The sequence below is a fragment of the Urocampus carinirostris genome, chromosome 3 (assembly GCF_059441175.1).
Source record: "Urocampus carinirostris isolate Australia breed hairy pipefish chromosome 3, RoL_Ucar_1.0, whole genome shotgun sequence".
Classification (NCBI taxonomy): Eukaryota; Metazoa; Chordata; class Actinopteri; order Syngnathiformes; family Syngnathidae; genus Urocampus; species Urocampus carinirostris.
In genome coordinates, this window is record NC_142351.1 from 59,251,706 (window position 1) to 59,276,754 (window position 25,049).

General features: G+C 39.7%; 1 protein-coding gene across 5 annotated transcripts in view; it reads left to right on the top strand.

Annotated features, from left to right (window-relative positions):
- zbtb46 (zinc finger and BTB domain containing 46) overlaps positions 1–25,049 on the top strand; it is a 131,324-nt gene that overhangs the window by 40,357 nt on the left and 65,918 nt on the right. For all 5 annotated transcript variants that reach the window (XM_088332753.1, XM_088332754.1, XM_088332755.1 and 2 more), the window contains exons 2-3: positions 6,049–6,269; positions 14,496–15,393. In XM_088332753.1, coding sequence (XP_088188879.1) covers positions 6,084–6,269; positions 14,496–15,393 — 1,084 coding nt within the window. In that variant the 5' untranslated portion in view covers positions 6,049–6,083. The remainder of the gene's footprint in view (positions 1–6,048; positions 6,270–14,495; positions 15,394–25,049) is intronic.

Below are 25,049 nucleotides of genomic sequence, written 5' to 3' on the forward strand. Positions count from 1 at the left end.
GCGAGGGTGTGTGGCGTGATCGCGCAGGAACGACGGCCGTCACTTCCGATTTGGATGCAGAAGGATGACAGATACTCTGAGCTCCTGTGGCGGCCTCACTGAAAAAAAATCTCATGTCAACCAACCTTCTTGTGTCTTGGAAGGAAAAATTCATGGAAGGAGAAAAATGATTTTCTACGTGTGTAGTGTGAGATGTTACTCCCGTCCGTTCGGATACGCGCTAACCACTGCGCCGCTGTCCTACCATGACGTAACATATTGAGAGTTATTAAAAAAAAAACTGCATGAATATAATAATTCATCATAATTTTCACTCCAAATCACTAAATCCAACAAACTTTTCATCCTTTATGTCGAGGTAGACAATTCACCGTTCGTTGCCACCTTCAGCTTCTACTCGTTTATGTCAGACTCACCGTCACCTACACTTTTCTCAAATCTCCTATGAATCTCTTGCTAACACCAAACTTTCTTTCTGCTTTTCGGCTGCGTATTTCACTATTTGCAGTTTTTAATCTGTAAAATAGGATTTTCTTTTTGGTGCCATTTTGTTGAGTCTTCTCAGTTGTTTCTGTAAATTACTGGTGTTGTGGTGAATAATGGTGTCACGGTTGCCATGGCGCCCATTTGGTCCCAGCCGTGTGGTGCCAGGTTCTGTCACGGTTGCCCCGGCGCCCAATTGGCCCCGCCCATGGTCATCGGTTGAAACGCGTTGACAGATTGCTCACTGGGAGAACTTAAACGCGTTCCTTTGAGCCGTTCGTTGTCGGAGCGTCTGCAAGACTCCTGTTAAACTCTGTGTGAAATGCCTAATTCTGTGAATTTGCCTGTGTTTGATCCTGTTTTATTTTTGCCTGATCTGTTTGATTTTGACAACTCTTTTGTTCCGATTTTAATTCACTTCCGCGACCATCGATCCCCCGATCGAGTGTGCGATTGGGTTCTCCATTCCTGTTTCCTGTCCTTGTTCGTGACAAATGGTCCCCAGAGTGTTCCCCTAGCATACGTCACACACGCAAATGCCACTAAAATGACTTTGTACCTCATTTTTTAGGGAAATTTAATTGAATAGTAAGGCACAGATTAATTGCACCCTGTACAGAAAATCCTGTTGAAAATATTTATGAAATGATCTTCTTAAAAATTGTGTTTACTGATTGGTAAGAAGAGGGGGACATTTTTCGGCAGAATTCGGTAAGGTTGTCAACACAGGACTAGAGTGCCCTCTTCTGGTCTAGTGTGCTACTTCAGATAACTGGGGTGGGGTGCGTGATGGTTCCCAATAATGGTGATGAAAAAGTGATCATAGTATATTGTTTTGAATTTTGATTTAACTTGTTATGCATCTTTATAATCATCTTTTTTATTTTTTAGTTGTCTTTTCATATTTAAGAAAATTGCAATACATTCTTGTGCAAAGTGTTTAGACAGTCAAGGGGACAGAACCTAGATAAACGTTTTCCCTTTTTTTCTGCTTTCTCAATTTTATTAAGTTGTTAAGTTTGAATAATTTGAATTTTGTATTTGGGTAAACAGAGGTAAAAAAAAATGTCAATCAATCAATCACTTGACAATTTTGCCTGGACTCGCGAGTTGATTGACGATAACCTCTATACTCGATAGATTCTTACCGATCTACAATCCAGAGCCCCAAAGACCTAAATCTCAGGTTATCAACACCATCATTCAAAGGGAAAAACCAAGAAAGCAGACTAACGCACAAACCCTAGCCTGAATCAAAGATAGGACATGTCCAAAGAGGACTTCTTTTCATGGAAACGCCACTTGTTTTCTTGTAGCGTCTTTTGACAAACGCATGCTTTGCTATCTTCTTTTCACCATGTGATCATGTCAAATTGTTGCTAAGTGGCACAACTTTAAGTTTGACTTTTGAAATACAAAGATGCAAAGTTTGACTTGTTTATCCACATTTTAAATTTCTTTAGTTTTCTTTAGGGGCTGGAGATTGACCCTATATTTTTGAACTGCAAAAGAAAAAAATATAACCAGGGTTCTTTGGTAAATCAAGGACCTTTCTCGTGCAGGACATTTCTCATCCTATAGAAAGCAGGCGGCTTTGCAATATTGAAAGCAAGTAACCCTGAGAGGGGAAAGAAAGGAAACTGGATGTTTCAAGCAACTCTCTTCTTCTGCAAAGGTGCTCTTAGCCGACTCTTGATATTGCCATCGTGCCAACACAGAAAGAAGAGAATATCTCAAGGTTAGAACGCTAATAGATTTTTTCTCATCAATGCGTCAGCCTAAAAAGAAGAGGAAAAAAAGGATGTCACGTTGGCTTATGAAACACACTCTCTTTGGGTTAAATCGGCAGTCCCTGAATCCCGGCCCGCGGGCTGGATACAGAACGCATGCACATTCCGTTAGGCCTCCTGAACAATACCAGAGAGCATTTTGATGCACATTCTTTCACCTAAAAACACATTAAGCCTGGGTGCTTGTTTATGATTGTGACAGGATTCAAACCCAGGTCACCGCAGTGAGAGAACTGAATTTTTACAGCTGGACTACTAGTGATATGAGTGACACATGAAGACGCAGTGGGTTTTATTTCATTATAACACAATTTTTAGTTGCTGTACCAAATCTGAATATTAATTTTGTTGTGCATTTCACATTACAATGACAATAAATTTGTCACTTAAAATGATGATGAAATGTAAAAAATTAGCCAGTAAGGGTGGAAGGCCTTTGGTTTCTCTTCGCTAGGCGCTTGTCGGAGCGGCAGAGGATTGATGTGATCCTACAAGCCATCAGGTTGAGCAGAGCTTTACTAAACGCGACCTGAAGTGTTCCGGCCCTGGAGCAAACGTCGCTGTCACCTTGGCCCCGACGAGCTGTCAACTCTGCAAGCGGCCCAGCCGACCTGACAACCGAAGCGCTTCCAAAACAAATCTCGAGTCGTTTTGCTAACGCCCGCCGTCCCCGCGATTTGGACGAGAACAGGAGCAGCAGCTGCTAATGCGCCGGCCCGCCGTTTTTCTTTGTTTTCCTTGCCGATGTTTCGAGGGAGCAGCAATGTTTCTCCCCTTTGTGGAGTTCTTCTTCTGCTGGCTTTTCGCCTTCGTTTCTTTGTGTTCGAACTGGAAATGCCTTTTGTGTGCAGACAAAATAGATAAGCAATTGGGAGAACAATTCTATAATTATATTGTGTGTGTGTTTGCCCATTTTGAAAAATGTACTTTACATACAAATTAGTTTTTGTCCAACTTCGGTCCACTGGCAGACTTTATTATTTATTTACATTTTGGAGGGTAGGCATATCTGCTGTAAGAGATTATTTTGTTAATTTGTTATTATTTTCTTCACATTTTACTGGAAGTACACCGTCATACTAAAAATACATATTAAGATTTCTCAAAATTATTTGGGGACCACATTTTTCGCCATATCAGATTATTTTGTTAATTTGACTTATCATTCTGTTTACGTTTTACTCAAAATACATAGTCAGTTTAAAAAAAGATATTTCTCCAGTGTTTTTGTGTGTGTCTAATTTCTGTCCTCTGGCATAATAATAAAAAACATGTTATTTTATTAAAATATAATTATATTATGGAGAGACCAAATTTCACTTGAAATACATAGTCATACTAAAACATATTCCCACCGTAAATAATAATTTGTGGAATTTCTATTTACTGACAGATTAAAATAAAAAAAAAGAATGATTTCCATTTTTGCGGGAATTAATTATAAATCCTAGCAGATTACTTCGATAATTTGAGGTATTATTTTGTTGACATTTGACACAAACTACATTGTCTTGTATCACATCTTTACAAATATTGAAAATGACATGAAAAAATCCTTGCATTATTTTTTGCTATTTTACTTCAAAGAAATTTGGAATTTTAATGTCTAGTGCCGTAAATGACACATAATTTAAAACAAGTTTGCAAAAAGTATCTGGAAGTAGTCAGAATCATTGATTTTGCTAAGTTAAGAAAAATAATTCTTAAAAAATACCAAAAAAATTCTAATATTGAAGACCCATTTTAAGAATGAATTGTTCAACCATGTAAAACAAATCATACTTAAACAAGCTGCCATTTTGACCAGATAAACCCATTTCATGAACTATTCTGGATTCATTATCTTTTTCAGTAGAATAATACATAAAATAAGGTAAATAATATATTTCTTAATGAGAAAAATGATCTTCCAATAAGGATTATTTTAGTTTATTTTGAAGAGTTTAATTAATTTATTTATTTTGCATGGTGTCCTGCTTTGCCAGTTATGCTGAATGTGTCATTTTTTTCTGTAACCATGTAGTGGAAAGTTCAGGAGAGTTTAATGCTGAAAGCTAGATTTCACCTAATCCTTGGTGGTCTGTCGAAATATATATATTTTTACCCTCCTTCCCAACTCTTTAGTGAACACGTTGTAATGTAGCTGTCAAACCTACACACTTCCTTTTTCATATGAAAACACACACACTCGAGTCAACCTGTCAGAGAGTGTTTAAACACAAAGATTTCTGTGTATTTATTACCGGGCTGTTTTTAGACATCAAAGTACGGCGGTTGAAATGTGATTTCTTTTGATGTCATTGTCTTAATGTCACTTTCATTATTGAATGATTTGCCTGATGTGTCTTCTTCTTAGGCTAAATGTATTTTCGTCCTCCTCTGCTGGAAGTGGAATTGAAACGGTGTCCAGTAGAGTTTTTTCACAATTTTTCTGTTATTCAGTCTGTTTCGTTAGCGCTATGCACTGAAGCAATTTGTGAGCTCCAATAACTAGTTTTAGTTGACTAATTGGCAATCTTTGAAACCAGGGGTCGGCGACCCAACATGTTGAAAGAGCCATATTGGATAGAAAAAAAAAACAAGTTTGTCTGGAGCCCCAAAAAATTAAAAGCTTTATTTAGCCTTATAATGAATACAGCACATGCGGTATGCATCTATATTAGCTACATAGACCATTCAGTTTGTTTGTAAACATTGCAATATATCTGGCAGTCCGGGCTTAGCCTGGAGGGGAAAGCTAGAGCGAAACAATATGTCAACAAGGTCTTTTTTTTCCCTTTGGTCCTTACACTCACTTTTGTATTGATTGGTTAATATGAGTGTTTTTGTTCCAGCAGATGAGGGAGTTGTCGGGGGTAGGCTGCTGCGGCAGCACATTGAGCACAGGAACGGTTCAATAGAGATTGCAACACAGGGGACAACAAGGAAATTTAAAAAAAACTAGTCAATACAGGAAAATGATCCTCATTTGGACTAATTTTAATTTTATTAATGGCTCTAAAACACTGTGCATTCTCTATCACTATCATAAGAATACGAATCAGTCCTCAAACACACCACCTTCGGCATGACACTGGTGGAATGGCGCCCCCTAGATTGTTCACGCGCGGGCTCTCAAAAATTATTTGGAAAACAATGTACGTGATAAAAGTTTAGCTTCGTATCATCAAAAAAGATGGCTTTGACGTCACTGTTTAATAACCTACATCACTTGTGACATCACAGCCAAAGCTGTATGCAAATCAAGACTTGTGCTGGTCAGAAGACAGAGGAAAAGAAAGCTGTCGTTGCTGCTAGTTGTCGTCATGTTGTGTGTTTAGGTGCCAGATTCGGGGAAAAAACGTTAACGATCATAAATTAAAGTTGTACAGGATCCCTGCTGACATTCCTGATTACATGTGTGCATATATATAATATATATATATATATATATATATATATATATATATATATATATATAGGGTTGTGATTTCCTTGGGGAAGAAGCTGTGTCTGAGCTGGTTTTTCCTAGTTACCAGAGAGCAACAGGTCAAAGAAGTGGTGGCAGGACTGGGAATTGTCTCTTATAACTCCTTAACTTGGGCCAATTTCCAAGCTCTTTCTTGAAAATATTTTTTTTCTCTGTGTTTCATGACATGTTTAACCTTGAATGTCACATTTAATCTTGTTGTACTGTTCACTACTTTATTATCAATGACGATAACAACTATTCTGTTCTATTCTATTCTATTCTATTCTATTCTATTCTATTCTATTCTATTCTATTCTATTCTAGAACTGTGGAAAATAGGCTTTTGTTCGGCTACCCAGATGAACAACAGGAAGGAGGACATGGAGATCTCCTCTCACTACCGTCAGCTCCTCCGAGAGCTCAACGAGCAACGGCAGCACGGCATTCTTTGTGACGCCTGTGTCATCGTGGATGGAAAGATCTTCAAAGCCCACAAGAATGTCCTCCTGGGCTCCTCAAGATACTTCAAGACCCTTTACTGCCAGGTGAACAGAAGACGCTTTTCTGACCTCTTTAGCAGATTGGCTGCTGCACTTCCAGTTACTCGATTAGAGTATTATTCAATCACAATTTTTTGGATTAAATCATATGATTGATAACTTCAAGTACTCTTTGGCCCCACCTAATGAAATGTTTATTTTTACTCTAAAGTTAGATTAAATAATACTTGGAATTGTGCAAATTACTGTATATTTTGCTCATGTTTGGTATATTTCTTTTTTTCCCTAAAATTAAAGACTAAAATAACAATAGGAAAACTATTTTAAATAAGCGAAATTATTGAAAAGGTGAATAGTTTTTATAATTCGTCTATATTTTCCCCTTAATGCACAGTAATGAACCTTTTAATTGCAACTGTATTTACTGTGTTTAAATATTTTGTATACTGGAAGAAAGAAAAGAAAATAAGTAAATAATATTTCAAATTTATTTTTCTAAGTTTGAGAAGATAAAATTCTGAGGAGATTATATAATACAAAAAATGCAATTAAATTATAAAAATATTGTTCATGTCAAGTCAAGTCAAATCACATATATTTATATAGCCCTTAATCACAAAAACATGTATCAAAGGACTGCACAGGATTACAATGACACAATTACCTGATCTTAAACCAACATGCGGGCAAGGAACAACTTAAAACCTCAGCGTGAGGAAAAAGAGAAATCTTGAGAAGGGGCCCCACAAGTGGTAATACCCCTTTCAAGATGACCAGGGTGAATTAGATTTAGCATTACAGTACACAAACATAGTAAACACTAGGTAACATGTTGAAAATTTGTCCGGAAAGTGTATGACAGCAACGACGCCCCCAGCCTGTAAACTAGTCCAGAAAGTCTATGACGGCCACAATGCAGCTTCTCATCTCTGCTAGCTGGACAATGCAGGCATTGACATGCTTCAGGTCAGAAGCTGGTCCGCTGACTTATCTCAAATCGTCCTTCTCCTTCGTATCACCTCCAGGCAGGCAGTCGGAAAAAGACAGGACAATACAGAATATGAGGTGGGCATCAATCATAAGCTTTGGAATAGAAGTGTGTCTTAAGTCTTGATTTATTGATTGATTGATTTAAGTCTTTATCTATCAAACATGGCGGCGCATGGATGCATGCATGCGGCTAGTTGCTCTCCAGCTAATCTTCTATTTGTTGCCGTTCTCTTGTCTTTTTTGCTTTCACTTTTGGACACATGTGTGGCCAAAAATACTTACAGTAGGGACGAACTTATTCGGTTGGGTGGGCGTCTAAATTTCGACTTTTCGGGCACTTTTTATACCGCCTATGATATACCGAGCGAACTTCAAAGAGATCTGGCATCCTTGTGGACAGCTATTCCTCCTAATAAACGACGACAACGGCGCCGTAAAGACAGAAAACAGAAACGTGGTTGCCGTGCAGGTAGATGTGTGAAGCGTGCGAAGTCTAAGGAGCAAGAAGGACGCGAGGATGTAATTAATTCCACCATTCATTCCTCGCCGGACAACCGACGCTTTACACTCGGCGCTCACGAACGGCCCCAACAGCGGCATCTTTTGACGATCTCTACAAAGACTACAAAGAGTTCAGCTAAGTCAAATGATTCAGCAAAGCTAAAATTTGGTCTGTTAAATATTAGATCGCTTGCTCCAAAAGCTTTACTTGTTGATAACATTATTCGTGATTATAAACTTAACTGTATGGGTCTTTGTGAAACTTGGTTACGCCCGGATGAGTATTTAGCGCTAAATTATGCTTCACCCCCTCACTACGCGAGTAGCCATGTAGCACGCACGTTGAAAAAGGCTGGCGGTGTCGCGCTCATTTCTGAAAAATCGCTCAAACTTAATCCTCGTACCTCTAATAATTACAAGGCGTTTGAGGCTCTTGCGATGCGGTCCTCTCTATTGTCAATTTATGTAATAACTATCTATCGCGCACCTGGGCCATACACAACTTTCTTAGACGAATTTGCTGAACTTTTGTCTGAACTAGTAACCTATGCAGACAAAATTATAATTATGGGGGACTTTAACATTCATATGAACTCCCCACTCAGTTCACTTACTATTGCGTTTAGGTCTCTAATTGATGCATTTGGTTTTAATCAACTGGTTGATTTGCCAACCCATAAAGATGGGAACACGCTAGACTTGATTCTGACTCGAGGAGTTTTAACCTCAAACATTATGGTGTTACCGTGTACTACCGTTATCTCGGATCATTATTTAGTTACATTTGAGGTGCTAGCTAAATGTAGTGTTAAAAAAGCTAAAGGATTTAGCGGACGCAATATAAGCACTGGCACAGTTTCTGAGCTCTTTGAACTCCTTCCTGGAGCAGTTGCGTCCTTTCCTTCATACAATGGCTCAATTGACTCACTCATGAATGAGTTCAATACCACCCTGACTAGTGTCCTGGATTCAATAGCGCCCATAAAGCTAAAATCAAGTCCTAAAAGATGCACGCCTTGGTTTACTGATGAAACTAGAACCCTTAAACAAGAATGCAGGAAATTGGAAAGAAAATGGCGCGCTACCAAGCTTGAGGTTTTCCATCAAACCTGGTGTGACAGCTTGTTAAAGTATAAAGCGGCCCTTGCCTCTGCAAAATCGGCCTACCTTTCGAAGGTGATTGCGTCTCAAAAGAACTATCCCAAAGCCCTTTTTGACACTGTAGCATCGCTTACAAGGCAACAGACTATTGCAGATAGTTCTACGCACTCTGCTCATGACTTAATGGTCTTCTTTACTAAGAAGATTCAATGCATACAGGAAGAAATTGCTAAAGAAATTATTAATACCACACATATTAAAGGGCTGAAATCTACAGATGCACGACAGGGTGGCTGTCCTGGGAAATTGTCCGGTTTTAGTGAACTGTCACTTGATGATCTCAAACAGGTGGTGAATGCGGCCAAACCGACAACTTGCCAGTTCGACCCGCTCCCAGGTTCACTTATTAAAAGTCTTTTTGGCGTCCTTGGACCTTCAGTTCTAAATATTATAAACATATCACTCTCCTCAGGTGTAGTTCCAGCAGCTTTTAAGTCCGCCGTTATTAAACCCACACTGAAACGACCCAACCTTGATCCAGAAATCTTAAGTAATTATAAACCTGTGTCAAACCTACCTTTCCTCTCTAAAGTACTTGAAAAAGTAGTGGCACAGCAGCTGAATGTTTTCATATCCGAGAATAACCTTTTTGAATCCATGCAATCAGGATTCAGGGCTAACCACTCTACTGAGACAGCTCTGATCAAGGTAACAAATGATCTCCTACTGGCAATGGATTCTGGCGCTTCATCACTTTTGCTGCTGCTGGATCTTAGTGCTGCTTTTGACACAGTGCATCACAATTTCCTACTAGAACGGTTGGAAAAATGGATTGGTCTCTCAGGAACCGTCCTCTCGTGGTTCAGATCCTACCTCTCAGATAGGACGCACTGTGTTAAATATGGTGAAATGTCATCTGAGCCCTTTAATGTTACCTGCGGTGTTCATCAGGGTTCAGTGCTTGGCCCCCTTCTTTTCAGCATTTACATGCTTCCATTAGGTGATATTATTCGCAAGTACAATATCAGCTTCCACTGCTACGCAGACGACACTCATCTATATCTTCCGTTGGAGGAATCTCCTACACTAAACTGTGGAAATTTGGAGGCCTGCCTCATTGAGATAAAATAGTGGATGTCACTCAATTTCTTGCGTCTTAACTCTGAAAAGACCGAAATGTTAGTCATTGGTCCATCTAAATGCCGTGACTTATTCTCAAAAACTGCTGTGAACATTGACAAATGTCACATCACACAGAGTGACTCAGTTAAAAATTTAGGTGTCATATTTGACCCTGATCTATCCTTTGAAATGCATATAAAGAAAATTACTAGAACCGCTTTCTTCCATCTTCGTAACATTGCTAAAATCCGTTCAATACTGTCTCAGTCGCATGCGGAAATTATAATTCATGCATTTGTTACCTCCCGTCTCGATTACTGTAATGCACTACTCTCTGGTCTCCCGAAGTCTAGAATCAAGTCTCTTCAGCTGGTACAAAATGCCGCAGCGAGGCTTTTAACTAGGACAAAAAAGTACGATCACATAACACCGATTTTGGCTAACCTGCATTGGCTCCCAGTTAGCCATAGATGTGATTTCAAGGTTCTCTTAGTATTATACAAAATCATACATGGACTTGCTCCCTCTTATCTTTCAGATCTGATTTGCCCCTATGTCCCGGTCCGAAGCCTACAATCTGAGAGTGCCGGTCTTCTGGTGATCCCAAGAGCAAAGAAGTTTTCTGCTGGTTCGAGAGCGTTCTCCATTCGGGCACCGGTGCTGTGGAATGCTCTTCCCCCTGAGATCCGATCTGCAACCTCAGTGGAAATGTTTAAATCTAAACTTAAAACTCACTTTTACTCCATAGCATATGAATAACCTACTCTTCTCGTCGGCTGAAAAATAGTCTGTGTAATATAGTGTAATAATCTGTGAAGCCCTTTGAGACTCTTCGTGATTTAGGGCTATACAAATAAAAATGACTTGACTTGATTTAAAAACTTCCATTGAGGTTGCAGATATTATCTCCGGAGGCATGGCATTGTGTCAAAAAGATTGAGAACGCTTGAGAAGCCTGCAGACTTCTTGGCTCTCGGAGTCACAAATAGACCGGCATTTTCCGGGCGCAGACTCCGTGCAGGAACATAGGGGGAAATCAAATCAGAGAGATAAGAGGGTGCAAGTCCATGCAAACATTTATATGTTAATAAGAGAACCTTAAAGTCACATTGTAAGTGGACTGGGAGCCAGTGCAAGTTGGCCAATACAGGAATAATATGCTCAAACTTTTTGGTCTTAGTCAAAAGTCTAGCTGCCGCATTCTGAACCAGCTGCAAACGTTTGATGCTAGACATCGGGAGACCAGAAAGCAATACATTACAGTAATCAAGCCGAATAGTAATAAACGCATGGATTAAAACATCTGCATCTGATTGGGACAGCATTGAATGATTCTTCGCAATATTACGGAGGTGGTAGAAAGCTATTCTAGTAATATTTTTCACGTGTGACTGAAACGACATCAAATTTATCACCTAAATTTTTGACCAAGTCACTATGGGTGATATTACATTTGTCTAGGCTCAGGGCAGTGTTTGAAAACAACTCACGACAGTGAGCTGGACCAATAATCAACATTTCATTTTTTTCTGGGTAAAGGCGCAAAAAAATAAGTGACAGCCATCTTTGAATCTAAGTAAGGCAAGCCTCCAGATTTCTACAACTTAACTGTCCAGTTGTCTCCAGTGGCACATACAGTTGAGTGTCATCTGCATAGCAATGGAAACTAATATTATACTTGCGGATAATGTCACCAAGCAGAATCCTATAAATCCTAAAAAGAAGGGGGCCAAGTACAGAGCCCTGTGGAACACCACAGGGGACATTAACGTGTTTAGAGGTCAGATTGCCATAGTTAACACATTGCAAATAGTTTGTTTGCCCCTACTGACCATCTGTGTTGGACTATCAAGGGACAAATCATTGATACTGGAGAACGTTTCTGAACACGGTCCTTACCTAACACCTCCACATCTTTGAGGTAGGACGAGTGTAGCGACCCTCTTTCATGCACGACACAAGGTTTCAGAATCTCTGGGTTTATTGCCTGCATTCAGTAAACAAAACAATACAAAAGTCAGGGTCCTCTGTTCACGACTGCAATTATCTTCAACGCTTACAAATTCACTTCAGCTACGGCAAGCAGACAACATGCGAGCACATTAATAATGAAACTTCGATAATAACAATGAACATAACTTTCCCACGTACCTGCATTCAGTAAACAAAACAATACAAAAGTCAGGGGCCTCTGTTCACGACTGCAATTATCTAAAATATTAAAGATACAAAAGAACGGGTCATCACTCAACAGGCCGCACCTCGTGGCGTGTTTGCATCAAAACACGTTGCATCTTCATTTCAAGCTGTATTGCTTAACTTCTTTTTTAGTGCTTTTTTAATATACATCATTTTGAACAACTTATATATCTTTATATACAAAAATAATTTCGAAAGCAGCTCAAATGTCTAGCAAAATATGCATTTTTTTATCCAACTGATATTGGGCACATCTTACCTTCAACGCTTACAAATTCACTTAAGCTACGGCAAGCGCTGAAGCCCATAAAGTGCCAAACGAAAAAAACAGTCGCAGACGCCCATGACTTAACAACTGAATGAGGTACCGGAATATTAACAGTAATACAACAAAAACACAGATTTTGTGAGAATTCAAAAAAACATTCAAAACAATCAAATTTCAACTCTGTTACACCAGGTTACAGAGCGTTCATTTAAAATTTCATTCCTAATGAGTTAAATCTTTTTTTAAAAAAAAATCCACAAAGTCATTAGCAGAATAAGTAGAACTATTTGGGTTAAGTTATTGTCTGGTAAGTTTTGCCATTGCGTCAAACAAAAATTTCGGATTATTCTTATGTATAACGATAATCTTAGAGAAAAACGATTCATGGTCGAAGTTATTTATGTTAATAGAATAAAAACGATCTGTGTCTGCCATACCTAATTAGTTTACTCAATTTACTAAAGAAGTAAGAAAAAATATAGTGTCACAAGAACAAGGGATAATGAAATGAGCAGAATATTTAGGGTAATAGGGTAAATCATATATTTTATAAATTTTTGATATTTGCCTGCATCTGGGTGTTATTATTAAACCTTATTTGTACCCACTTACTGGCAGGAAATCAGTTACTAAATAAAATGTCAGCCTTCCAACTGTCACTCCTTGGGTACGATTCCCATTGCATACAATGTTTTTCAATTTAAGTCAGCTAAGTTTATCGATTTCATCATGTTCATCTCAATCATTGCACAATCATCGATCATATAAGTTAATATACTAGAAAATGCAAGTAGTACGTATTTTCCGCACTATAAGGCCCACCTAAAAGCCTTTATTTTTTTCAAAATCTGACCATGCGCCTTATAACACAGTGCACCTTATATTTGGATCAATATTAAGTCGCAAAGTTTTGCAACTAAGGCAAGCAGCCGCCGACTAGATTTTCCCCCAAAGGCGAAGTAGTCCGCGGTGTATGCTGGGATTTATATACCGGCATTTCATTTCCTAACCAATGTGTCAATCATCATTTGAATCAGTCACTATTGGCTAGATAAAGTTATTCGGAAGGTAAAGAAGGCGGATCCTTTTTATCATTTACAGGCTCGCATAGGCTAAAGGGGCGAAACAAAGCCTGCAAGTGGCCGAAAAAGATGAATGTGAATCACACGTTGGGTTGCACTACGGCATAGAGAAAACATTGTTTACTATTCTGTATTTGTAAATATTTTACTCTCCTGGATTTACTACACTCGCGGTTGTAAGAAGACCATGGTTACGTATCATTATTGAACGTGATGGCTGCAAGAGAACTTAGGTGAGCTATGCGGCTTTATATTTTCCCGGTATCTTGTTTCAGAACCTTCTTGATGTTTCTGTGATGAGTCTATTTTTAAACTAAATTCAATTCCAAGTGTTTATTGTCATATGCACAGTAAAGAACCCCATTTCCCTGCACAATAAAATTCTTACTTTGATGTCCACACAGTTGCCAGCAAAAAATAAAATGGAAACTAAGAAATATTTGGCATTTCTTGAATCCCAAGACTTTAATCTTCCGAATGATATTTGGAACGATGCATTTGAGTGATTGAGGACATCGTACAGACACTGTTTCCGTACATGTCTGAGACACGTATTTCCTTCTCAGCAAGCTTTCGGAATGTTAAGGGGGTAATAAGTTTGACTGAACTATCTGACTGTTTTGTCGACGTTCCCATTGTAGTGCCTTATGATCCGGTGCGCCTTATGTATGGAAATTATAGGACCAAAAACTATTTTTGGGGGGTACGCCCTATAACCCGGTGCAGAAAATACGGTATATATATATATGTATATATATATATATATATATATATATATATATATATATATATATATATACACATATTTGAATTAACCGTTTACATTTTCAATCTTATACGCCGAGGCCTGCGGTATATAAGGTTCTCTTTGAAATTTCTGGCGAAATTGGTGTTTTTTTGGTTTGTCTTATAGTGCAGTAAATGGGGTACATTTGAGAATATTTACAGTTTGTATGTAGGTATTAAGAGACGATTGCTAAAATACACACTCTTCTCTTAACCTCTCAGGTAAAAAAAGGTTCCGAGCCTAACCATCAGACGACAGTCACTCACCTGGACATTGTGACGGCGACTGGCTTCAAAGCTATCTTGGACTTCATGTACTCAGCGCACTTGGCCCTCACCAGCAAGAACGTCATCGAGGTCATGTCAGCTGCGAGTTACCTGCAGATGACCGACATCGTCCAAGCGTGCCACAGCTTCATCAAGGCCGCCCTCGACATAAGCATCCGCTCTGAGATGAATGACGAGCTGACTGACTTTGAAATGGGGGCAGTGGTTACGGCCGGTGGCGAGGGCCCCGCCGGAAGCCTCGACATAACTGGAGTCGGCGGCCTTGCAGAGGCGGGGCTGGGAAGAGGTGGGATTGTCGGCATGGCCTCAGAAGCGCTCGCCTCCATCATGTCGGGTCGCAGCACATCCCCCTGGCTGGCTCGCCGCACCAGCCCCGCCAACTCTTCTGGGGACTCTGCCATCGCCAGCTGCCACGAGGGAGGCAGCACGTACGGGAAGGAGGACCAAGAACTTCCCAAGAGCCACGAGAGCCAGGAGGAAACCTGTCACGATTCGCAGCCTGCTTGGCCGCACGACTACCGGCCCGTCAGTGTCAAGGAAGAGCAAGTGTCCCCCTCCTCGCATTCCAGAGACACCCTCAGGGGTGCCGGCCAGAGCCAAAGGGATCAGGTGGCGGGAGGTACCAATGCAGGTGGGGGGGATGCTCCTTGGCAGCCCTTGTCGGGATCGGGACGGAGAAAGAACAGGAAGAACAAGGACACCGTCAGACATATAACCCAGCAGGCGGAGAGGAACTGGGAAAGGGAGCAAGAGCGGGACAGTCAGCCTGGATCCCCCATCCCGTCCATGCTTTCCGTGGCCGGGTGGGGGTACAGCGGACAGGATATAGCAGGTAGGACTTGATTTTACCTGTTTTGCTTTGATCCATATGTTAAGGGTTTCCCACAGAAAATGAGCTTAGCCTGATAGGCTTGCAGAATGACTCTTTGTGTTGTGAATTGGGATGTTATTATGGTTCACTGCAGCTGGTGGAAATACCTGCTAAACTAGTACATCACTCATTCCTATCAACCTCATTCAATTTCTCCCCCTATAAAATATTGCAATTCACATTAATACATGTTTACAGTATACAGAACTCTTATTTGATAAGCGAATGACTCGGGCTGTAAAAAGGTTTTGTCCTTTGATTGAAATGCATTGTAGTGTATTTGCCGACAGATATTTTTTTTTCAAACATAGATTTTTACTTCACATATTTCCACAGGCACCACTTCATTTAACCCAAGCGATAAACAAGGTCTTGCTGTAGGTGCTTTAACGACAACACAACATATTGGGTTGGAGGAAAAAAGCCCCTATAATAAAAGGTTTTGTGTAATCACAGCAGAAAAAGAAGTCAAAAAAGTCTACTGCAAACTGTTTATTGTATCTATTTGTTTATCTAATGTGAGAAATTTAATTTTGATTGGCTGACAATTATCTGGTTAAGACATCTGACAGGGATATAGTTTATTTTAGATAGAGTGCACCATTTTTTTTGTCTTGAAAGTTGAACAGTTGTAGTCGTACTTGCAGGCAGAATACACAGATGTAATTGTGCACTTGGTTTGGTTGTTTGCATTGTAGTCGAATGTTTAGTTAACAAAGTCAAGTCATATTTATTTCCATAGCCCTTATTCACAAAAAGTCTCCAAAGTCTTCATAGACCACATTACATCATACCCTGATCTCAAACATAAGCGGGTAAAGAAACACTAAAAAAAACCTCAGCTTGAAGAAAAGCAACCTTGAGGAAGGGTAGTACATGAGGTAATGCCCCTTTCCAGGATGACCAGGCTGCAATGGATTCTGCAAGGGCATCAACATGCAATGCACAATCAACACCAGTATTGAAGATCAGTGATAACAGAATGCAAAAAGTCTAGTTGACAGCATCGTGTATCAAAGTCTTGACCGATGCAGAATGTTCTAGATGATGGTGTGCATCAGATCCAGGTTCTGAAAAGATGGTTTGAACATATCCAAGCACATATTTCTCACTCAGAGAGAGGAATGTATGAGGTCAGCATCACTCATAAACAATAGAATTTAAGTGTGTCTTAAATCTAGAATTAAACACTTCCGCTAAGGTTGCAAATCTTATCTCAGGGAATTCCACAGCACCAGGGCCGGAACGGAGAATGCTTTGGAACCTTCAGATTTCTTCTAGGCTCTTGAAATGCCTAGTAAACTATCATTTTTTGACCGGGGCTTCGAGCAGTAGCACAAGGATCAATTAAGTCAGAAAGATCAGAGGGGGCAAGCCAATGCATTTTTTATGTCAGCAACAGAACCATACAATTGCATCTTAAACTCACAGGGAGCCAGTAAAGGTCAGCTCAACTGGGGTAATATGAATAAACTCATCCTAGCCAATTTTCTTGCTGCAGCATTTTGCACCTCACTCACAATTCAGCTTCAGAAACCGCATGCAGTCTTTTTGTGCTCAACTTGTTGACGTGAACATACATGACCATGCACAGTAAGTTGCAGAGCATAAGAGTCCGTCTTCTTTACCTCCTCCGGCCTGGAGATTATCTTGCTTCCACACCAACGTGTTAGGACTAAGATGATTATCTCAAATCTTGCCTGTGTGAGGTAAAATGGGGTTAAATGCAGATAAATGATACAATCCTCTCCGCACTCTTGTTTACGTAACTCGAACTCCGCCGGTCAGCCGCATCAGGGAGCAAACTTTGTCTCAAGGGAAAATACACTTTTTCATTTGAGGAAGCTTCTATCGGTTCACAATTGTTAATGAATTTCCTGGCAGAAAACACCTGCCTGTTTCTTTGTGTATGTGTGTGTGAGTGTATTGGCGGGGGCTTAAGTGCGCTGTGGGCCCAAGGCGTCGATAGTTAGATCATTAAAAGTAAGAGAAGCTAATCCTGGGCGCATTAAGGGAGTTGGCTGTGAAATGGGCACACACGTCGCAAAGCTAAAGAAAACAGGATAATTGAATTGACCTGGGTCACTGCACGGATTACCAGCGTGTCCTCACTATACTAAGCTCCTCCCCCTCTTGGCGGGATTTAGGGAAGGACCTCTAGAAAGGGCGAGTCGACGAAAAAAGGTAGACCTGGAGAAAACTGGAAAGAAAAGTCTGGCAGCCAACTACAATGATCAGTTATCAATTGATTCATTTTGGTAGGCTTAAAATTGCTTGAAAACCCAATGTGGTTGTTGGTTTGGAGAAAGACAATTTAGTTCCTCCAAAGCCAAGCAGAGAGGTTGTTTCATCATATGTCTTGAAAAGTCCCAACTGACGGATCCAAAAATCGGTAAATGTTACAGCGCACTCTATTTTTGAGTCCAAAGCACAATCTGTCTCCAAAATGTTGAAAAAAATAAAACAAAACTGTGCTTGTTTGAAACCAGCAGTGGCAAACTTTTACCTGAATCTAAATCCAATCCGATTGTTAAAACTCTTTATTTACACACAAAGACCCAGTCTCGCCTCAAAATAAATCAGCCGTTGAATAAAATACTAGTCCCGGGCAAAGATTTTTCTTGTTGTCGTTTAAAGTTGAAAAAGCACTAGATTTAAAAAAGGAAAATGATAGGCGTTTTTAAGGGGAGAAAAGCGTTCGCCAAAGGCTGGAAGATGCAAAGAAAACTTTTATAATTTCTTTGGAAAAGTGTTTTAACACATTTCGGGAAACATTAAGATCACAGATAAATGATTGCGAACAGATTCAATAGTATTTAAAATGTTTCAGTGTAAATTCAAAAGAAGAAAATATTTTTTAAGTGTGTGTTACAAATAAATCCAGCAATATTTCCTATCTTTAGAGATATACCTTGAAATGTGAGCTTAATTGGTACTCATGATTTTTTTAATCATTTTTCCCAAATAAGATTTTTTTCATCATCCATCTTTGGAAAAAGCATGGTGTACAGCCAAGATTTCTTTTATCTTCTCTCTTTGCATTTTGGTTAAAATGTTTTATTAATTGTAAAAAATAAGCATTCCTGTTCATATGTATGCAGCCCAGGTTTTATGTTCTCCTCCTGAGAAGTTTAAAAGTTACTTCACTGAAAATGAAGACCAACCTAATACACTGGAACATTGGGACCCTATGGCTCACAAGCCATATATGGCTCTTTTCACGAGTACACATTGGCTTGGAGATCAAACAGACCTTATTCATTTACATTATTGTTTCATATAAAGCCGATTGTTGCACGTACGAAGCCGAGACAATACACACAGACAGGTTCAGTCCAGTATATATAGGAGATGTGATGCAGGAAACCTCTAGGCATCAGCTTCTTTGCCAAGACCCATGAACAGGCCAGGGACCGTCAACACTGGAGAAGGCTGTCAAGAGTTGCGTCGTCATTGGTGCCCCGGTGACCCATGCGGTTAAGAGCGCCGTGAAGCATGATATATAGGACACGATTTAAACTACAGTTTACAGTAAAGGTGTCACACTAACATACCCTGTTTTGGCTGTAAATCGCAACATAATCCTTTGTATGAGCCCATTGAGCACTTTATAATGAAAAGCCACATAACACAAGGTATACACACGCTCCCCCTCGCCCAGTCTTTGCTGAGGGTAAATGCGTTGTTATCTGCGTTTGCAGTATTTTATGACATAGAGAACTTTGCTCGCACTTCGTTTTGAAACCATTATTTAGGACAAAAATGACAGTAAAAATGAGCCGCAACACTCTTGAGTAACAGCGGGAGGGAGACAACTTTTAAGTAGCATATTTATAATTCTATGGGACACAGGCTCTGGCATTATTTTTGTTTTATAGATTTTATCAAATCATCAAATATCCCACTGTGAAATAAAATGTGCTGAAGAATTAGCTTATGTCTGGAAAGCAGTGTTGTCAGATTTGTTCAAATGTTTTAAAATATACAGTATAGTGTGGTTCTCTCTCTCTCAAAAAAAAAAAATCAAAATATTTTTGCTTTGATGGTTATTTTTGTCAAAAGGATTCCCGACCCCTGAGATACACTATAGGAAATACACGAACTTAGCTACATCCAATATGGCAGCCACATTGACACATTAGTGGAAGTGGCCCGCATTAGACAGGAAGTGTCCATCGAATGAAAGAGACGTTTAAAAAAATGGGATTCATCCAACTCTCATCGTCCCAGTTCCGATCTCAAATCAATCAATGGCAAATGTAACAACAAGGATAACTACTTCCGATAAATTTGTAGTTTGGTGTGACACAGTCTTCCTTGAGAGTTTTTGCAAAACTATTGCTTGCAGTTGGCTTGCTTAATGGTGAGATTGTGTCTTATTTGACACGGATATTTGCCAAGTAAGACTCCTGGTTATTCTTTTTTTTACATTTTGGGAAGGTTGAGGGAAATTTCTTTCCGGAACAGGTTTTGGGAGGTCGTTTTTGATTCAAGAGAAGCAAATGGACTCTGCGATTTGGCTGTCGAAGCACAGTCAAAAATACACAAGATCTGTTTAGGCTTACGCTCACTTAAGTCTTAAGTCTCTGTAAGTCAAGGATCTTAACACCTGAAGTTGGAGATCCGCATCGGATCTAAAGGCCATATGGTCATCCACGAAATTTGAAAGTTGTGTACGTCTCCGTTTTAAGCTTCTGCGTTCAGTACAGAATTGTAAAGAAGCTACAAAGGAAGACGCAATTGATTCCAATCGGCAAAATGAGTTATGCTGCCTTTTGTATAAAAAAATGGGCTTCTGTTGGTAATCCCAAACACAATTTAACAGAAAAAAAAGCTTTTCAATAAAATTTCAGTAAAATTTTTTGTTCATTTAATTTTTGTGTATTTTCTTGTTGTAGTGGTTTATAAATGCTAAATATTTACATCAATTTACATGCCTATTTATTGAATTTAAATCATTTTCAAATGTACTAATCCATTACACTGCCTTTTATGTCTAATGCACACTTTTAGAGTGTCCCAAAAGAATAGCAAGGGTGAAAATATATCCCAAAAAAGCCTTTTTTAGTCTTATTCGATGCTCACGAATACTTCTTGGTTTTGTTGTTTTCTGATTGAAAATGTTTTTTTTTTAAATTCTGTTTATTTATTGTGTTTTTTGTACCCATCCATCCATCATCTACACCGCTTATCCTCAGCAGGGTCGCGGGTGTGCTGCAGCCCATCCCAGCTATCTTCAGGTAGTGGGCAGGGGACATCCTGAACTGGTTGCCAGGTTTTTTTGTACCCAAATAACAAAAACCTTGCAAAAGGTTAGGCAAAAGAAAATTGCTGCACATTTGTCACTTTGAGTCTCCGTTGTTTGTATTCTTCCTTGTGCTTTTTAACGGCCACTTTCAGTTGCACTACTGCGTGATTCGGCAACCTCCAATCATAAAAAATACACAGTTCCTTTAAATACATTACAATTTCTTCAATTTCGAATTCATAGATGCAACTTAATCAATGCTCTTATATAAGGAAGACGCTTTAAAGGTTTATCAGGCCTATTAAAACCCTAGTTCTAGTAAATGTAACTTGGCAATAAGTTACTAATAATACAGTAACAACATAGTAGTAAAATGTTACGTTAAGATCTCAGAAATGCATATCAAATTGGTAGCTCTTTGCGCTGATCAGTTACAAAAAAGTAGCATAAATATATTTATGTGCGTATATATATCTATCTATATATATATATATATATATATATATATATATATATATATATATATATATATGGGCTCCAGCACCCCCGCGACCCTCCTGAGGATAAGTGGTGCAGCTAATAAGATGAGATAAAATGAGGTATATATATATATATATATATATATATATATATATATATATATATATATATATATATAATGAAATGAGTGAACATACTTTTTTTCAATTTAGATATGAAAACCATTTTTTACAGGAATTCAGGTAGGTTAAATTGCTGCTTTTCAATTTCCAGTCTCCAATTTTTATTATGTTTCCTCCTTGGATTTTTTGCATCTTGAGGTAATGTTTTCCAAACAATATTTATATAGGTGGGCAGCACGGCGGCGCAGTGGTTAGCGCGTGTGCGGCACAGTTCTAAGGTCTTGGGAACCTCCTGTGTGGGTTCAAATCCAGCTACCGGACTTCCTGTGCGGAGTTTGTATGTTCTCCCCATGCTTGCGTGGGTTTCCTCCGGGCACTCCGGTTTCCTCCCACTTTCCAAAGACATGCATTTCAGGTGGATTAGCCGGTCTAAATTGTCCCTAGGTGTGAATGAGCGAGCGAGTTGTCTGTCCCTGTGTGCCCTGCGATTGGCTGGCAACCAGTACAGGATGTCCCCTGCCCACTGCCCGATGATTGCTAGGATGCGCTCCAGCACCCCTGCAACCCTACTGAGGATAAGCGGTGCAGTTAATGAGATGAGATGAGATTTATATAGGTGATGTTGTAAAAGCATACAGCCATCTTGGTTAATATTAAAATAATTTTGAGTTTTTGAAAACCGTCACTTCTTATCATTTGCACAATTGAGCACACAACTTTTTCTTCTAACCCAGGTATATCAAACATACGCCCTGCAGGCTGGCTCCAGTCCGTTAAATTTCCGAGTAAGAAAAAGACATCTGTCGCTAGGTTGTTTCGATTAAAATCTATGATTTTTTTACATAATTGCGAGCCAAATGCTTCCTCTGGCTACTAGAGGTCAGCGTATAGCGCAGTAAGTTGGTTCAAGTATAAAACTGCAGTCGATCAACTGTTAAAAAACACCAGATAACTCATTCAAATCCAGACATGATTATCTTTGTCTCCCCAATTGTTTGTGATCACGAGTGTTTAGGAAAGATCCCTTGTCATCCGTAATTATAATATGTGGGGTAGTTACAAAGATAAGAAGTTATTTTACTGACCCGGCCCGTCTCGGAACAGAAAGTCCGGATCCGGCCCCTGAGGCCAAACAAATATTGACATCTCTGTTCTAAACTTTCCAATCCAAAAGAAACAAATAAATGTAAATGCTTATGACCTGCTCGCCCTTACAAAGATCGACCATCTCCTTTCCTCTACTGAGATGGTCGTCGAACATCAACCGTCAGTCTGACAACAGGCCGATTGCCTGACTAAGGATTTGACCGGATTATTTTCCTCACATACGGATAATGTATGGTTGCGTTTAAGCTGTCCGCCGTCCGGGCCACGGCTCTAAAAACGTAGCGTGTCCGTGTTGACATAAACAGGAGCATGAATGAGGATTTGATTTCTTTAGATCCTCTTCCCTTGCAAACATCTGCTGCGGTGGGTTGATGTTATTACCCGGGTCGTCGCCAATCGACTTCCTGCTAGTGCCCCGTGAGCTGTGCTTGTCTGAAACTCACCTTGATCGCAGACACAAATTTTTGGCAGCTCACATGTGAGAAAGGACAAGAACTCAGAAGCGTTTTCAGTTTGGCGCTACTAATCTGATTATCTGTGTGTGTTTCTCTTCTTCCTGCTATTTTATTGGAGTTGACAATTTGAAAAGGAGTTTTAAATAGCCACCGGCTCTGTTAGCTTATGTCGTAAACCTTTAAATAGTCCACCTGGAATTATTTTTAGCTTGTTCTTTGCCGTTTCTTTCTGACCCTGGATAAAAAGCGTTGGCAGATCAAAACCTGTCCTGTAGCAAAACATCAAATTTTAAAAATCCACTGTGCCACTGTTGCTAAATGTTCTCGTCTTGAAAACGTCAATTGAATTCATTTTTCGAAAAGTAAAAAACATATTTTACAAACTGTAAGACGCACTTGCCACATGCAGTAGGATCAATTTACACTTAAAATGTATTTATTATTAAGAAGGGACAATGCAGGTCTAAATGGTTCTTGGCAAAATCAAATACTTATACAACAACATTTTGGAACTGGAATTTTTTTTTTTCCTACAAATCTTTAATGAAAGTGCTTGATTTTCCTCCACCCTTGTTCTGTAATATATCAATTTTCTTATACAGACTTGTCTTTAATAATAATATTTATATTTTGTACAAAAATAAAAACATGTGAATAAAGCTATAAAGTTGACTCTCCTGTTTTACTCTATTTTGTCTATATTGGCATCCCGAAACCCTGACAAGTACTAGGTTTTTGGTTTTGTAAAGCACAGTATCACAGATTGCTATTTTGTTGTTGCCCCAAAAGATTTTGGAGCATATTTGAAAGAGATAAATTACATTTCTTTTCAAGGATGAGTTAAACTCCACTTAACTTTATTTATATAGACAACGTATGTAGTCTACAAAAAGGCATACAATAGTGAGGTAAACAACCTCAAGGTAAAAACAATGTAAATATAAGCAGATCAGGGTAATCACACTCACCAGCCTCCCTGGTGCTATCTGATGGGGGAAACTGGAGAGGAGGGTCTGCCAAGAAGATGAATCTCGGATTCAGGAGGAGCCGTATGATATAGGTCCGGGCCGTGGAACGATGGACCAGCTCTATACACTTTTGAGGGTTCATAGGGAGTTGTGTTTTGTGGACTTGGAAAAGGCATTCGACTGGGTTCCTCGGGGAGCCTCAGTATTGTATCTCTGCTTTTTGCTAATGATGTGGTGCTGTTTGCTTCCTCAAGCCGTGATCGTCAGCTCTCACTGAACATTTCGCAGCCGAGTTCGAAGCGGCCGGGATAAAGATCAGCACATCCAAATCAGAGACCATTGTTTTCAGTCGGAAAAGGGTGACGTTCCCTTTCAGGGTTGGGTATGAGTTCCTGTCCCGAGTGGAGTATCTTTGGGTCTTGGTCACAAGCAAGGGTAGGCCAGAATTAAAGATTGACAGACAGTTCAACAGAAAGGCAAAGCTTTCAATTTACTGGTCGATCTACGTTCCTACCCTCACATATGGTCATGAACTTTGGGTCATGACCGAAAGAACAAGATCCCGGATACAAGCACCTCAAAGGAGTTTCTCCCGCAGACTGGCCGGGCCCCTAGAGAGGATGAGAAGCTCGGTCATTCTGGAGGGAGTCAGTCTAGATTCGCTGCTCCTCCAAGTTTAGAGGAGCCAGTTCAGTTGGCTCAGGCATCGGATAAGAATGCCTCCTGGACGCCTTCCTCTGTAGGTGTTCCGGCCATGTCCCAGCGGCAGGAGGACCCGGGGCAGACTTAGGACAAGCTGGAGAGACTACGCCCCTAGGGTGGCCTGGGAAGGCCCCGGGATCCTGTCGGTTGAGTTAGTTGAAGTGCCTGCAAATAAGCATGTCCGGTTTTCACTGCTGAGGATGCTTTCCACGCAACTCATCCTTGGAAAGGCGGACGATGATGGATGGATGAAGATATGAGCAGATCAGTACAAAATTATACAGAAAAATGAAATATAATTACTCACATCAGAAGGCAATATTTGAATAAGCCAATGTTTGAAAAAAAAAACCCACTTTGCAGGCGCTCAAGTCAGTGTTTCTCTTCCAATTTATTTTTTTTTGTCATATCTTCTAGCAGTGACCTCTTTATACCATATAATTTGTTAGAAAAACATTTTTCAGAAGTAATTTTTGAATAATCCTCCCCTGGAGTTCATATTTATTGTATTGAATGCAACACCAGGGACATGCCC